The sequence below is a fragment of the Cynoglossus semilaevis genome, chromosome 11 (assembly GCF_000523025.1).
Source record: "Cynoglossus semilaevis isolate Cse_v1.0 chromosome 11, Cse_v1.0, whole genome shotgun sequence".
NCBI lineage: Eukaryota > Metazoa > Chordata > Actinopteri > Pleuronectiformes > Cynoglossidae > Cynoglossus > Cynoglossus semilaevis.
Genome location: NC_024317.1, coordinates 7,904,319 through 7,919,277, shown reverse-complemented (window position 1 = coordinate 7,919,277; position 14,959 = coordinate 7,904,319). Strand labels below are relative to the sequence as shown.

Genomic DNA, 14,959 nt, shown 5'->3' with positions numbered 1-14,959 from the left:
ATGTATCGGTACCTTCATGGTAGGATCATAGAGTCACATGGACTTAAGCAGATGTTCCATTGTTAGGTTTTGACTTCTGAATGTTTTTCCTGAACTATCATTTTTCACGTTTCTTTTATTAAAGCCCGGGGAGAAACAGAGGCATCAGGTGTCTGTTAGTCGAGTTTGTGTGTTTTCTCTGCGTACACTTTTGCCAGTTGTATTGTATCACGTGTCCTTTCTGAAACTACAAGCACAGCAGTGGGAGGAAATGTGAAAAAAAAAAAACCCTAACCCTCACCTCCAAAGCATAGAAATAATTCAGAATACATGAGAGTGAACGGTGCTTTAAAATGTTTCTCTTTTTTGCCCTTTTTATCTGAATCTCTTTAGAACAAATCAGGAATATTGCTGCCTTATTTTGACATTTTCTGCATCCTGTACAGGGGGTGGGAGTGTGGAAGTGTGTGGGAGGGGAGGTGGGTTTATTGGCTCAATTTAAAAGCATTGATGCTGAAACCTATTTTTACTTTAGTTTCTAAACTCACACGCATTAGCTATTATTTCATAGGCATTTGGGAGGGTTGTTCTGAAGACAGATTGTTACCTCTGAAAGCACTCCCATTAGCACTTGGTACGTTTCTCCTGAATTAACACAAAAAAAAAAAAAATATATATATATATATATAAAAATCCAACAAAAATCAACCAATCAGAGTTTTGGTTGGGCCATAACGTGTCGACCAATAAATGGATCAGTCGGCTGGGAGATTACAGCCCAAGATCCTTCAGGGGAGTTTAAAGACAAGAGTTGTGTTTATGTGTGTGTGTGTGTGTGCGTGTGTGTGTGTTTTGTGAGCTGAGATAGAAACATTTGTGGCCTGTTTTCTATAAGAGAGAGAGCAGACCTCAGCTTTGACAAACTAGCTCTCTGCAAACACCAAGGGAGAAGTAACCCAACCTTCCCACAAACAAATGTGTTAGTTTTCATCTCCATTAAAGTTGGTCTTTCATACTCTTGATTCTTAAAGTTCTAACTTTGTTAGAAACAGCTGTTAACGCCTTTAAAAAGAAATCTCTTCATCCTCTTTCCTTCCTTCCTTTTGACTTTTCTGTGCGGTACTCTTGGCCCCACTCTCCCCCCGACTCCCCCTCTAACTCCCCCAGGCCTCTCTTATGAAGTGAGAGAACAAACACAGGCCCCGAGTGCAGGATCAGGCTCCCTCTATTGATTGACTTTATTTATGTGTTTGTTTATTTATTTAAAAGGCCCTGAACCCCTCCGTCTCTCAGGTGTACTTGTAGGTGACACTCACACACACACACACACACACACACACACACCCCAGTAACTCACAGGGGTGTATGTTTGAACTGTACCACAGTTGCTGAAAATATCGGGAGAAAAATGTATCGATGTTAAATACAGAGTCACTGTCCCAGCAGTGACTCACCTTTGTCCCCAAATCTAGATTTAATGTGCTGGTTATAAGGCAGGACCCTATAGTCATGAATAGAACTGATACTCCACAGACCAGAGCTGTTCACAGGATCACAGGACAAAAGAACAGATGTTCACGAGCACCTGGTTCTAAACTGGAGGATTATTTTATGGTTAGATACAACAGCACTAGACTAGCACTTTTAAAAATAATTTAGAAAATGAACAGAGGAAGGGAGGAAAGTGAACTCTTTGTCATTGTGACATTCATCACTGTGTCACAAGCACAGCACACAACCAAATGTGACCTCTGCATTTAACCCATCACCAAAGTGAACAGTGGGCAGCTTTTTGAGCCCGGGCAGCATGCTCAGAGCACCTCAGGGGTAATTTGGTAGCTCATGGATTTGCCCTGAGAAGATGAACACAGTCTAATCTCTTGCACTATTTCTTTACTGCTAAGTTGCTGTGTGTGTGTGAGTGTGTCCATTTCCATCTGACTTTTCTGTGATGATTGTGCGTTGTGTTTACTTTGTACCATATGTATACAGTTCTTCCCACTGTAGGAGAACCGGTCTGTTATCTGACTGGTGGGTGAGTTTCTCAGACCGCAGACTAAGGTGTTGGCACAGTAACCTAGAGACATGTCCAACACCACCTGCCACTCTGACATGATTAATGACTGGATCAACTTTTAAATTATATTAAAATCTGATCTGTGTCTGTTTGTTATCAGCGTGTCACCACACTCAGCTTCTCATCATACTTTAGTGACACACGATATGAAGAATGCATGGGTGTGTCTGGGAGTTTGCGTGAGAAGTCGATGCACGTATATGTGCGTTGGTGAGACTCTGACAAGTGAATCCAATCAATTTTAATGGCAGCTGTTAACAATGCGTTTGTCTTCTCGTTAACTGCCTCTGGTTTTGTTTTCTTGATTCTAATGTTATGGGTGACGAAGTCTTAGATGTGTAGTCTCGTTAACTGCCTCTGGTTTTGTTTTGTTGATTCTAATGTTATGGGTGACTTAGATGTGTACACTTGACTTTTAAGAACCTGGAAAATTTCCACCCTGAATATTAGACTGTAATTGTGAGATGATGGTCTTAAAACAGCTATGGTGATGTCGTTGCTTGTAGAGTATTGGTAGTATGGCGTACCTTAAGACCAGCTGAAAAGATAGAATTTTGGTCTTTTGGTTTATGAGAAACTCAAGAGACAAAATGACAATTGTTTTTTGCTTTGCTTTGTTTTTGACTACTTCATATTTTTTTAACATATATGTTATATACATATATGTTGTTTGAAACCATGACGTTTGCATTTTTGATTCGAAAAGCTTAGGACTTCTAATTCTGATTCCTTATATTTTGTCCTGCACAAATAGAGACAATTACTTGTAGATTTGATGGTATTGCAGATGACGTTAAAAGAATTAAAAAACAGTGTTTCAGTGCCCAGAATATTTTCTGTGGCCAAGATTGTGGACATAGGTTCACGTGAACACACTTTACTTTTTTCCTTCACCACTGTTTTATTGTCACATTAGCACTGCCTCAGAAAATAGTGTGTTATATTCTGAATTGACTATAAATTATCACTATGAAGATCGAGGGTTTGAATTAATTTGAAGGAGCTGATGGAAGAATTTAAAACCTGTGGACGTGTTGGGTTTCTGCTCGCTCAGTATTTCACCAACAGTTTATTTCTCCAACGATTATTTTTAGCTCCACTGTTTGAGCGGCCTGGCTACATTCCTCAGAGTAAAAACACAGAGACATTGTACAGCAGGAAAATACACATTGGTTAGGGATCTTGCATCCAAACTGCTGCTAGACACCACCGCAGAGATGCTGTCTTGTTTACTTCTGGTTCTTGCCCACATTTGATTATTGGACACAGAGGGTTTTCACTGGAAAAGGTTGCTGATGAACCGATAACACATCTGCATCCTTTTAAAAACTCCTTCCTTTCTCCCTCTTCTTTCTTTCTTCCTTTTCTGTTCTTCTCTCCCTTCAGTCAAACCAGATTGTGCGATCAGACATTGTTGAACTTGTCTGCTTTTCATTTTCTACCACAGACCTCAGTGTCGGAGACTCATGCGACTGGTTTGTCCAGCCATAATTCTTTCTGCTGTGACAAATGCAACCTTAGTCTATTTTTGTCAGACTGTTGCACACTTTTGCAATTAGTGTTGTGCAGTCAAAACAGCCGTGTTCCCACTGAGACTTTAAACTTTATCTCCTTTCTGGAGATGTTGGTGTAAATATCAATAAACACTTGTATAAAGTCAGGAGTTCTTTGTTCAAACTGCATAAGCATAGCAGAATATTGCCTCAATAAAAGGTTTACAACGGCAGAGGAATCTTCACTGATCCAGGTTTGAAACACCTGGTTTGACCATTGACTTTTCATCCGTCCACATCAACTAGAAATTTTACTTTGGGGCTGGAAAAGCACTCTCCACGCTGACTTCTATGGACATTTATATTCACTATGGAATGTATCTTAAAAAGTTTCATGGCAAACACTTGCAGAAGTAAGACTTAGAAGTAGTTGATTTGATGTATAACAAGTCCTTGTTGACTCATATAACACAGTCTAAATCTCACTCTTTGCAGTGCCCTAATGCTGTCCCGGTTCAACATGGCAAACTACTGACATGTCAAGACTGAGGCTTTGCAGCAGATTATATAAACTATGTGAGGTTGAAGTTAATAAGTGTTACTGTATACACTCAAGAGTGTATGTAATCTTTTTCTTAAATGTTACATTCAAATAATTTGGCGTTCAAATGCATTTGAATTTAGTCACTGGATATGAAGTGCTATCAGGGGATCCGGCAGCGTTCTCTGGCTTGGGAGTCGTCAGCTTTTTTTTTCCGCACATTTGCTACACATCTGCTGCACAATAGATGTGAAGACTGTTGGATTCACAGATGTCTCAACTGTGCTTAGTTAAGGAGTGAACTGTGGCTGTCAAAATAGTCTTATTTGTGTCTGGGATTTTGTAACATTGCAGTAAAATCTGGGAGCGTCTGTTTACTGTTGTGATATCACTGAACAGTTATTATTCTTAATGGTGATCTTTTAAAAAACCTGCCTTTTAAAAAAAGCTTTTGACAAGTGGTTTGTTTTAGTGCCTTGAGGCTGCAGACTAAGGAGCTGTCTTGTTTCCACATGGATTGCATATGGATAAAGTGTGTGTTTATATATATACACATATATATTATACATACATATACTGTATATAAAACACACATTCTCTAAACTGTTGCTGTGGCCTACACTCAGGTATCTGCTTCTTCTCCATCTTCTTCTCCAGTATCAGCCTTGTAATCTCTGTCTTCTTCATAGGGCTCATCTGTATGCACAGACTGCAGTGTGACCTATTTAAAGTCATTTTTCAAATTGCAGCCAACTGGCTCGCTCATAATCGGGGCCCAATGCAAATATATTTTGACATGTGTTTTTCCTGCCCTCCGCTGAGTGCCTAAAGACCTGTGACAGGCTGCAGCCTCTCTGAATGCTAATAAAGTTAGAACTAATACAGTTGGCAAAGATGCACGCACAAACACGCACGGCTAAGCAACTTCCATATTTGTACAATATTGTACCTGACAGTGACATCAAGTGGCACTGCCAGATTTCATCAGCGACAATGTGTGTCACCCGCTGACCACACAATACAGCTCTTTAGACAAACACAGACACATACACACATGCCAGTGTAAAGAGGAGCAGCAGATTACCATATTCATGCAAAAATGCCAGACACGCATACAAGCACTTGGCAGTTCCGCGTCAGATCTGGTCATGTGATTCTCAGCAGAGGCGTCCACGTCCACAGAGGCTGAGTGCACAGTACAGATGTTTGTGGGCTGAACAGATGTTCCTGAGCTTTTGGAAGGCAGCCGTGATCCCACGGCCAAGATCAGGAACCACAGTTAAATGTGTTTAATTAAAAACAGTTGATTTAGCTGTACACACAGAAGTGAAGTGTAGAATACTCAGAGTTTACTTTGTATCCAGCTGAGTCTACGTTTAAAAATTAGGGTGTAGTCCCATGTGAAGAAAACAGAAACAGTAGATAGATTAAAAGACAGAAAAGTTTCAGTCTCCTGCAAAGTTGTTGCGGGAGACTGTAATAGTCAAAGAAATTTTTCTGACCGACTGAAAAAAAAATATTTATCACAACAAAACATTTTTTCCTAAACGTCTTTTCACGGAGTAAGATCTTTTTTAACTCACTTCCGAATTTAATTCTGTAAATACTCATTTCAAGTAAACTAAATAAATATCATAAATGTATAACATTGTTACTATAACATTTAAATAAAAAAAAAAGCCCAGTATGTGTGTTTACAACTGCCAACGTGTTTTGTCAATAAAAACTTGCTACACACATCTCTAGAGAAGTTCAGAGAAAAGTGTCCAATTGCCTCTATGGATATTCAGTTTCCCAGGTTTTATTAAAATAGTATCAAGCTGACAGAGACATTCCCAGGTTTTATTAAAATAGTATCAAACTGACAGAGACGTGTCCCTTTGCCAGAGCTTGAGTCACACACACACACACACACACAGAGAGAGAGAGAGAGACACACTTTGATAAACACACACAACCTGATGAAATTAGTTAGAAGTTATTTGGTTTCTTGATTTTTATCAGTAACGGAAAATTAAAAAGGAAAGAGGAAACAGGTAGATTAGTCAACAACCAATATATCTGATTCAAACTGTGGTTTGAGTCAAAATTAAAAATAATTTTTTTCAGTTTTACAGGAAACACATTTGTCAAAAATGGCAGTCAGTGATAAATGACTCATTTGTTATTTTAGTGAGGACTGTGTTGACCATAAACGGAATGAACAAGTACTACTTGTTCAACTACTTTCATTCATTTGAGTTTCTTTCAAGTCTGTATGAACTTGTAGGAAATTCCCCCAATTTAAAGTTGTTGTTGTTTTTATTTTGTTTGTTAAATATTAATTAGTTTCAATGACATTTGTGATGTTTTGATCCAAGTCAAAAATCCCCCAGTTTTAAGTGGTATCTAAATACACATAGCAGTTGGTTATAAAAAAATCTTATTAGCATAAAGTCCATTTGGGTTAAGGTCCATATTCCATCCCATTTTCAATGACGGACCCATTAAAACAATAGATGTCCGCAGTGTCTTCTGGACCCTCCTGTAGAATCTGCTTTGCAAGGCAAGAAAGCCATTTTCAGACACTTTGGTTCCCATTGTACAAGCCTAAAGCTAACCTGCATCACAGCATTGATTTCCTGAAACTAGTGAAAAATTGTTTTGCCCTATATATTATTATATATACTTAAACTTATTTTAGGTAGAGTGACCATTGTCCCACACTGTTTGATAGTGGTCTAATAGATCATTGTTTCCCAAAGACTGGGTTGCGCCCCTTAGGTGGGTCGCCAGAGTTTTTGTTTTTTTTTGGTCATCTTGCACCATGTTTCCCAGGAGTTTACGTATAATGTCTACTGACTTGGGTTGTGAAGGTTTGTGACTTTTAAAATATGGGTCACCAAAAGAAAAGTTTTTTAAACACTGCAGTAGATCATACAAGGATACAAGGATTCTAAGAAATATTATATATAAGCACATGTTGTTTGTCTTTATGGTTACCTTTTAAAACAAATGTCAAATTGGTCCAAAAACCTGTCTCCTCCAGGCTCGTATCATAAATCCTCCAGTGACAGGACAGGGACTGTTTTTGCTGTTGTGGCGAACATTTCCTTTCGCAGAGAGAAAGTAATGCTTTTATTAGTCGGCTGAATGGAAAATTTATCAGACTTGTTGAGACTTTTGATTGACATAGACACAGATTGATGAAGTGTAAAGACAGTGATTAATTACATGTCACATCCCTCCTTTCTTTGACTTGGAAATGTTTTGTTTTTCTTTCACGCAAGAGCTTTGTTCCTATTGTGTACCCTTATATGCTGTCATGACAGCACCGATGACATCATACTCTACAGGTTACGTTATGTTATCTTATTCAGGGAGTTACTGTGTAACTGTTATAGAAGAATTTCTGACCAAGTCAGATCTTCTCTACACGATGCATTGTGATTGACTTTAATCTGAAAAAAAGAAGCAAATATTACAGTAAAAATAATGAAAAAGACAATGTTTTAATATGCCTTCAATCTTTTATTGGATAAAATGCTTGGAAACATACCCAAGGCCCTCATTGGCCTTCTTCCTCCTCCTGTTCAGCTCATATTCTTTTACATAAAATATTTAATTCTGAATAGCTATGGTAAAATGCATTCATTTAAGATAGGAAATTGATATTGTATTTTATTGTATCACTTACTTGAGCTCTACAGAAACTGCACCACTGAGGGCTTTAATTAACAATGGGATGGGAGACGACCCTGGACAATATACAGTTCTGCTTTGGTTGTACCTCTCAAGTACTTTTAACACGATTAAGTACAAAGTTCTGATTGATATACTTTAAGATGTGGTCAGTCTAAATCAGTCTGATTTTGAATGGCCTTCCTTTTTACCACCAGTTTTGGTGTATTTTTTAAATCAATACTCTTTCTTCAATATTTTATTCCTGAATAATTAAAGTGCAGTGATCTCTCCATGTCCGTAATGTTGATGATTTTCAGCTGCACTGCTCTGAGTTCCACATACTGACTTTAGCACATGCGTTAGCGTGTGTGTGTGTGTATTTGGAGTTGTCATACTTGTGAGAACACTGATCTATTTTTTTAAACTACTATTGTTGTAAACCCAGTGTCCTTGTGGTGACAATTACAGCTCCCCACTGAGCTATTCTAAGGTTCAAGATTTGGAGTTCTACATTAGATTAGCTAATGATAGCATTAGCGGCTAAGACAACACATTATGTCTCTGTGAAGTTTGTGTACTCGCACTTGTACATGCGTTTGTGCATGCATGCATGTGGGATTGTTCTTTTTTTTTCAACCTACATCTGGTTTTCAGAAGTTCACACTCTGTTGTGTAACTCTTTCTCTCTCGTTCCCTTTCTCCTTCTCACTCTTCCCTCTCTCTTTGTCTCTCCTTGGATTTTAGGCCAAGACATAAATCTTCCCATTTATTTTTTCCATATTCAGCATAGCTCATCTGTCTTTCACTCACTTACTTTTCTAAAGTCATTCCATAAAAACTCAATCGCATAAAAACTCTTTCTCTGTCTACGTCTCTTTTTCTTCTCACCATAGTTGGATAACTGAGGTGCATTAGGTCTTTCTGTACAGTTGGACCGACTACTGAATTTCGTCTGTTAGACACATGTTTTTACCTCATCTGATAATTTACTGCCATCTGTTTGGACGAACCAGCTGGGAACAACTAGATTCCACTGGAATATTTCTGTCTGCTGTGTGTGTGCCAGTGTGGCATCGTCAGCAGCAACAAGCATGTGTGAATTAGACCAAAATTATTTTCAGAGTCAAAAACATTTGATTTGATAAAGTTGATGTGTGCAAAATGAATGTTGCTTTTTGATAATATTTGAGATATTTTCTGTATTTTCAATGGAAGCAGAAGGGTAACAGTCCCCCTGTTACCCTGTCCCTGTTACTGACTAATGAACCTCTTAATAAAACCTTTGCTGTTATTTTAATGGAAGCCAATGATGAAATCACTGACAACCTTTTAAACAGTTTATATCTCAGAACTGATGAGACATCTGGTCCTAGATTTGAGACCATGTGTCATACCAGGGCACTAATTGCTACATGCATCACAGATTTACACCTGATAATATCCTATTTATTATGTCAAATGAAACATGTCTGCTAAAATGTACTTTGTAGGCTTTCTTTTGCAGCTGATATTTAATTTCAGTGCAATGTTATCTTCTTTTCAACCTGTTTAATCACCAATTACATTTGCCTTACTAATGGAAATAAACACCCGCTGATGGATGATTTGGCAGAAGTGTCAAATGACACTCTTTGATGGCAGATGCGGCCGATATGCTTGAACCTAATCTGCCACAGACCAGTGTTTATATGAGATCACTTCATCTGGACCAGAGGCCTACTAAGCTCATTAGGTGGCGTAAACAGTTCCTGCACTGTCTTTGTGCTGCTACTGCTGCGGCCGAGTCACAGTGGGATCAGGTCGAGCTTTGTAGCCATGTGCTAATGTGGTTTGATGGAAGGGGACACAGATAGATGAAAGATGCTGTCTTTGCTTTTATCAGAGACTGAGGACAACAGTTGGTGCTACCCTCTGGATTCTGTTTTCACTCTGACGCTTTCCATCCTGTCCTCTCCCCATCATTTTTGATGTATAAGCGTTGCAATGAAAGTTTTTTACATTTAGCCCAAAATTTGACCTCTTTAATTTTGCGGGATTTTTCACATCACTGTTCATGATCTTGTTGATTGAAAAGTGCAAATTTTTATTATAGAGTTAAGTGCTGTAATCCACGTGTTCCCAGGTGGAAAGACAAACAGAGGTCCTTTCAGACATATATAACATTATAGGCAATATATAACATTATACATTGAAAACATATAACACACAATTATGCTTGTATATTGCGTGTGTTATAATGATTGTAAACGTCCATGTTTTTAATGACCTGATTTCCAGGACTCGTTTAGACGCTTCACTGTAATACAGACAAATCCCAGACAGAGTGTGATGTGTGTCACTGAATTATAATCTGATGTCTGGTCTCAAATATAGATTTTTCCATGTGTGTCATTTCACACTGTGTATAAATGTGTGCGTGTGTCTGTGTGTGGTCTGTGTCTTTGGCCCCTCTGCCGTGACACTGCAATTGATTTCCTCTGTTAGAACCTTCTTGCCTGAGGCGTTTTAGTATTTTCAGCAACAACACGACATCCACCCACGATGGAAGGATCCTTCATTCACTATTAGCAGTGTGTGTGAACGAGGAAACAGCCATTGGTTTAAAATGAAACAGAAAGTCACAGCAGGAGTAACGAGTTAGCAACAGATTGGAGGTTGAAGATGGATTTTCAGACAAACTGGACACTGATTCTAAATAACTCTTTGTTTTTCTCCATGTTTTTCAGATCCCGTTCTCCCTGGTGCAGTTTCCTCTGTGGGAGTACTTTAAGGTATGTATCAGAGCTCTGACCTTATGCTCGACTCATTCCTTTTTTATCTATGCATTTCAGTCTGTCTTCATCACCTCCCCTCCCTGTCTTACCACGCCACCGTGTCATCATTTGCTGTAATTATTCTCGGCGGTAAAAATGCAGTAAAGTTAAAATATTGTTTTTATGCTCTGACGCATTCCGAGCTGCCTCGCCCATCGCAGGCTCCTGCATCACTGTGGCAAGCATAAATGGGACTTTACACCCTGTTTTGATGGGTTTTCAATTCTCAGCTACCACCCGACAAGTATTCAGTTTATCCGACATTTGGGCCTAAGCAGCTTTATTTGTACCACACATGAACTCCTTTTTATGTCCCGGTTTCAACTGCTGTCTCGTGACCCCCTCCGTCGCTTCATTGTGTGGCCCTGAAAACATTAAAAAGCTGTTACTTTTTTTTTTTTTTTTCAAAAGGCGTTTTGTTGGAGTGACATCATGTCTCAGGGGCACAGGAGGCGCAGAGTCAAACATTTCAGATACAATACGAGACACAGCTGTGTGTGTGTGTGTGTGTGTGTGTGTGTGTGTGTGCGCTTACATGGAGTTTGTGTGTAGTCGCATCTGTGAGAGTTGAATTTTGCCGTTTACAAGTGTTCTTTGTTCCTCAGTCAAAAGACCCTCTCTCTCTATTTCTCTCCACACCATCTGGGCACATCCGTTGGCGCAGAGTTGAACTGAGCTGGAATCTGGACCTTCGCTCTTCTTCATCCAGATGTAACAACCACTTAAGCCCTTAGTCGAAAATCCCGTCCACACCAGTTTACACCTGACTCTTTGGCAGTGGGAATAGATACAATTGACATTGAAAGTCTGGCCCACATGACTGCAGTATTTTAGCTCTGGCCCTAATCAGCAGGACTGTTAAGTCTTCTAGAAGTTAATTGCCCCACAATCCCTCAAATTACACTTGAAATTCTCAGAATAGAAGTTAATACCAATAAAAGCCACAGTTTTGCCGTCTTTAGTGTGAGATTTCAAGCTAAGCTAACAGCACTTTCATATTTTTTTTTCCATAAATTTCATGTTGTATTAGAAGTGGAAATTCTCACTGCTCTGCTACATTTACATGCTCTGGTGCATCGTGTACTCTTGAAGTGATCTGGGTTTAGTTCCAAATAAAACTCATTTTTTGGCTAAAAGGCCTGTGACAAGAAGAGAAATGAGACTTTCTAAATTAGTTTCACATTTCTTCAAATCATTTCAAACTGACTATAGCCAACCTTTCTCCTTTTAGACCTTCACTGCGTTTTGGTCTTCATCTACCGTGACTCCAAAAATATTTGCAATTTAAGAGGTTGGACTTTTATGCTTCATTTAAACACCTACTAAGGCAGCCAAAAATCCATGAATCCAGCCAATAAGGCATGATAGGAACTCAAATTAAACCAACAAAACACGAAACTTAAACTTAAAAAAACAAGAAACAAAAAAAAAACTTAAACACATGTTGTGCAGTGACCACTTCCCACAGGAAGTCCTCCAGGTGCAAACCCTGACCCTGACATGGGTTCACAGGTCAAAAAGTTTGTTTTCCCAGGTTTTATTCCTTATTATTTATTCATGAAACGGAGAAGAAAAAAGGAGGAAGAGACTCGGAGAGGGGGAAAGAAAGGGAGGAATCCCCCAGCGCCAGTCCTTTGATGTTGAAAACAAAAATCTCCTTTTTAATCTGCCCTCTAATGGAATACACATGATGCGTCCTGAGCCTGTACATATGCTTTCCGGCAGTTGAGCTATTTTTTCTCTGTGTATTTACTTGTTTGCATTGTTTGATGCACACGAGTGTGTGCGTGTGTGAGGGTGAACTTGAATGAGGGACGGACAAAGAAAATATCAGTAATCGCTCCATGTTGTTTTTTAATTGAGCTTCCTGAGAAGTAATCATACCATAAAGCGCCCGAGGCAGCTCAGCTGTCTGTGTGCGTTTAGTGAAAAGATCAACATTGACAGCCTTCTCTCTGTTGTACAGAAACTAGTCATGCTGGTGCAGGTGGTGGTGATGGGGGGGGGCAGGGGGTCACCCTCATTTTCTGACAGTTTGGAGTTCAAAATTTTAACTCAGTAGCCAGTGGTGTGGGCAGTGGTGGCTTGGTGGTTAAGGTTTCAGGTTCGAGTCCACCAGCTGTGTCACAATGACAAGTAGTTCACTTTCCCTCCTTACTTTCCTTCAGTCACCCTGAGAGCAGTCACCAGGACAAATGATTCACATTCTTATGTCAGTTCTGATGTAAAATTATTTTACACAGCTTACTGTCCTGACGACATACACTTCACACTGACATTACCCTGAATCTGTCAAGTATGGTCATGTGACACAGGCCTGCCGGACTGGTCAGTCATTCTAATCCCATGATGTCCATCCATCTTTGTTCTCCTTAAATATATACAGGTGGAAATGTGTCAATGTGTTTGTCCTGAAGAGCAGAGAGGAGAGATTAATTATTCACCTCAGCTGAAGGACCACATTCCAAAGTTTAGGTCAGGGATCACCAACTCTATTTGTCAGAGGGACAATTTCTTTCCACGGTAGACACCTTGCAGGTATTATTTGATGTTTATTTTGGAAAGTCCCGATCCGGACTGTACAATTCGGTGGGCTGGATTCGGCCCACAGGCCACCAGTTGATGATCACTGCTTTAGGTCATTTGCTTAGGTCAAGTTTTTTTTTCTGGAATGTCAAAAAAAAAACCGTCCCATCAGACAAACTGCTTAAAAACAAAGCATGGTGAAGTGGGAATGATGCTGTGTTTTCCTGCCTCCCCCTGGTCCAATTGCACTTCTTGGGAAACAAATAGTGACATCATTTGGGAGCAAAGGCAACTCAAAAATAGCTGGTTCCCAGCTGTGGGCCTGGACCTCAGACCAGACCAAAGTTCAACATGTGTTTTCACTATGTCCTGTTATCTCTGCTAACTACAATCTCCCCCCCCCCTTCCCTTTGTCCCCCCTCCTACTTTTTCTCGTTCTTTCATCATCCTCCTCTATCCACAAACCTTCTCTTTCTCTCCTGACATTTCTGTCTCTTTCTCCCAGACTCTGTGGTCGCAGAGGCAAGGTCACAGACTCCACTCTTGGCAGGCTGCAGTGTGCGGATCTTTTGCAGGTGCAGGGGATTATATGCTGCTTTGGGAAAGAAGAGTGGGTGGTGGGGGTGGGTGGATACGTGGATAGGTGAAATAACAGACAGGACATGTTCAGGAGGCAAACCTTACCCTCGTCAGCGCAGAACTTCTCTATTGGAGATGAGTGAAAATAACAACCAGGGCATTTCACCAAACCTAAATTGAAAACCAACAAACCTCAGCTGCTCTGCACCGATTGTAAGATGAGTTCTTGTTATTAGTTCCTAAGTCCTTCAGCCACAAGTAAGCCTAACCATAGCTGATTTTTATGGGTTGGTCTTAGCCTGGATGAATGTCTGGGGAGAAACAGCGGAGCAGAGTAGAAGACAGGAAGGATACGATGGGAGTGATTCCTGGGTATGAGGCCCTGCAGCTGTGTGACCTCCGGAATACTGAAGCCTGGAGTAGTTAAAGAGAAGGAATCCTGCAAGACCTGGAAAAGTAGAGGACTTAGGGGTAGACAAATTGGAAAAAGAAAAGCGCAACCTGCTGAGATAAACCTGGAGGAAGGAATTTAATAACACTTAAATAAGGAAAAAAACCCAAGTATTAACTGTTGGGGGAATAACAACTCACTTTCATTTAGAGGAACACACACTGTCAATAGTGTGTGTTCCTCTAAACATTTTAAATTAAACGCACACTTAGTGTGTGTTCCAGAAACATTCGCTTGGCTTCACAGAAGTCATCGTCACGTACGGCACTCTGTACTCTCTGCTTTTCACATGACACAAAACGGGCTCAGTACAGTACACAGCAGGTCGCTGCATTTACCAGTACTAAATAAATGAGTTAACTGTAACATATCTGAGGGGAGGCCAAAAATGTCTAAGACTGACGTTGTGATTTTAGAATGGTCCAAATGTGTAAGCTAAAATATGTTAATACATGTTTCGTAGGTATATATGTATGTATGTCTATATATACATGTGTATATATAGACATATAACTAAGAAATATGTATTAATATATTTTATATATTTATATATATCAAGTGTTCATGTTAATCATATTTATCTGTGAAGGCTGTAAACCTAGACATTCTTGTGGAGGTCATACTGTATATATATATATATATTACCGGTAATATATACTGTATATATGTTAAGACAAACTAAGCAAAAAAAAAGGTTTTGACTGTTGAATAAGGTTTCAAATAAATAATCAAAAATCTAATTATTATTTGACATGTTTAAGAAAGTTCCTCCTGAGAGACTAGTAAAAACAAACAGACTAACAGAGAAGGAGGTTCTGAGAGATACTCACAGATACA

The 14,959-nt window shown here is 39.5% G+C and overlaps 1 protein-coding gene across 2 annotated transcripts in view; it reads left to right on the top strand.

Annotated features, from left to right (window-relative positions):
- The window catches only part of slc25a26 (solute carrier family 25 member 26), a 44,919-nt gene that overhangs the window by 17,038 nt on the left and 12,922 nt on the right, over positions 1–14,959 (top strand). The window contains exons 6-8 of one of the 2 annotated variants that reach the window (XM_008320351.3): positions 10,480–10,524; positions 11,172–11,277; positions 13,598–13,667. In XM_008320351.3, the coding sequence (XP_008318573.1) occupies positions 10,480–10,524; positions 11,172–11,277; positions 13,598–13,667 (221 nt within the window). The remainder of the gene's footprint in view (positions 1–10,479; positions 10,525–11,171; positions 11,278–13,597; positions 13,668–14,959) is intronic. The other variant, XM_008320353.2, reaches the window with a different exon arrangement.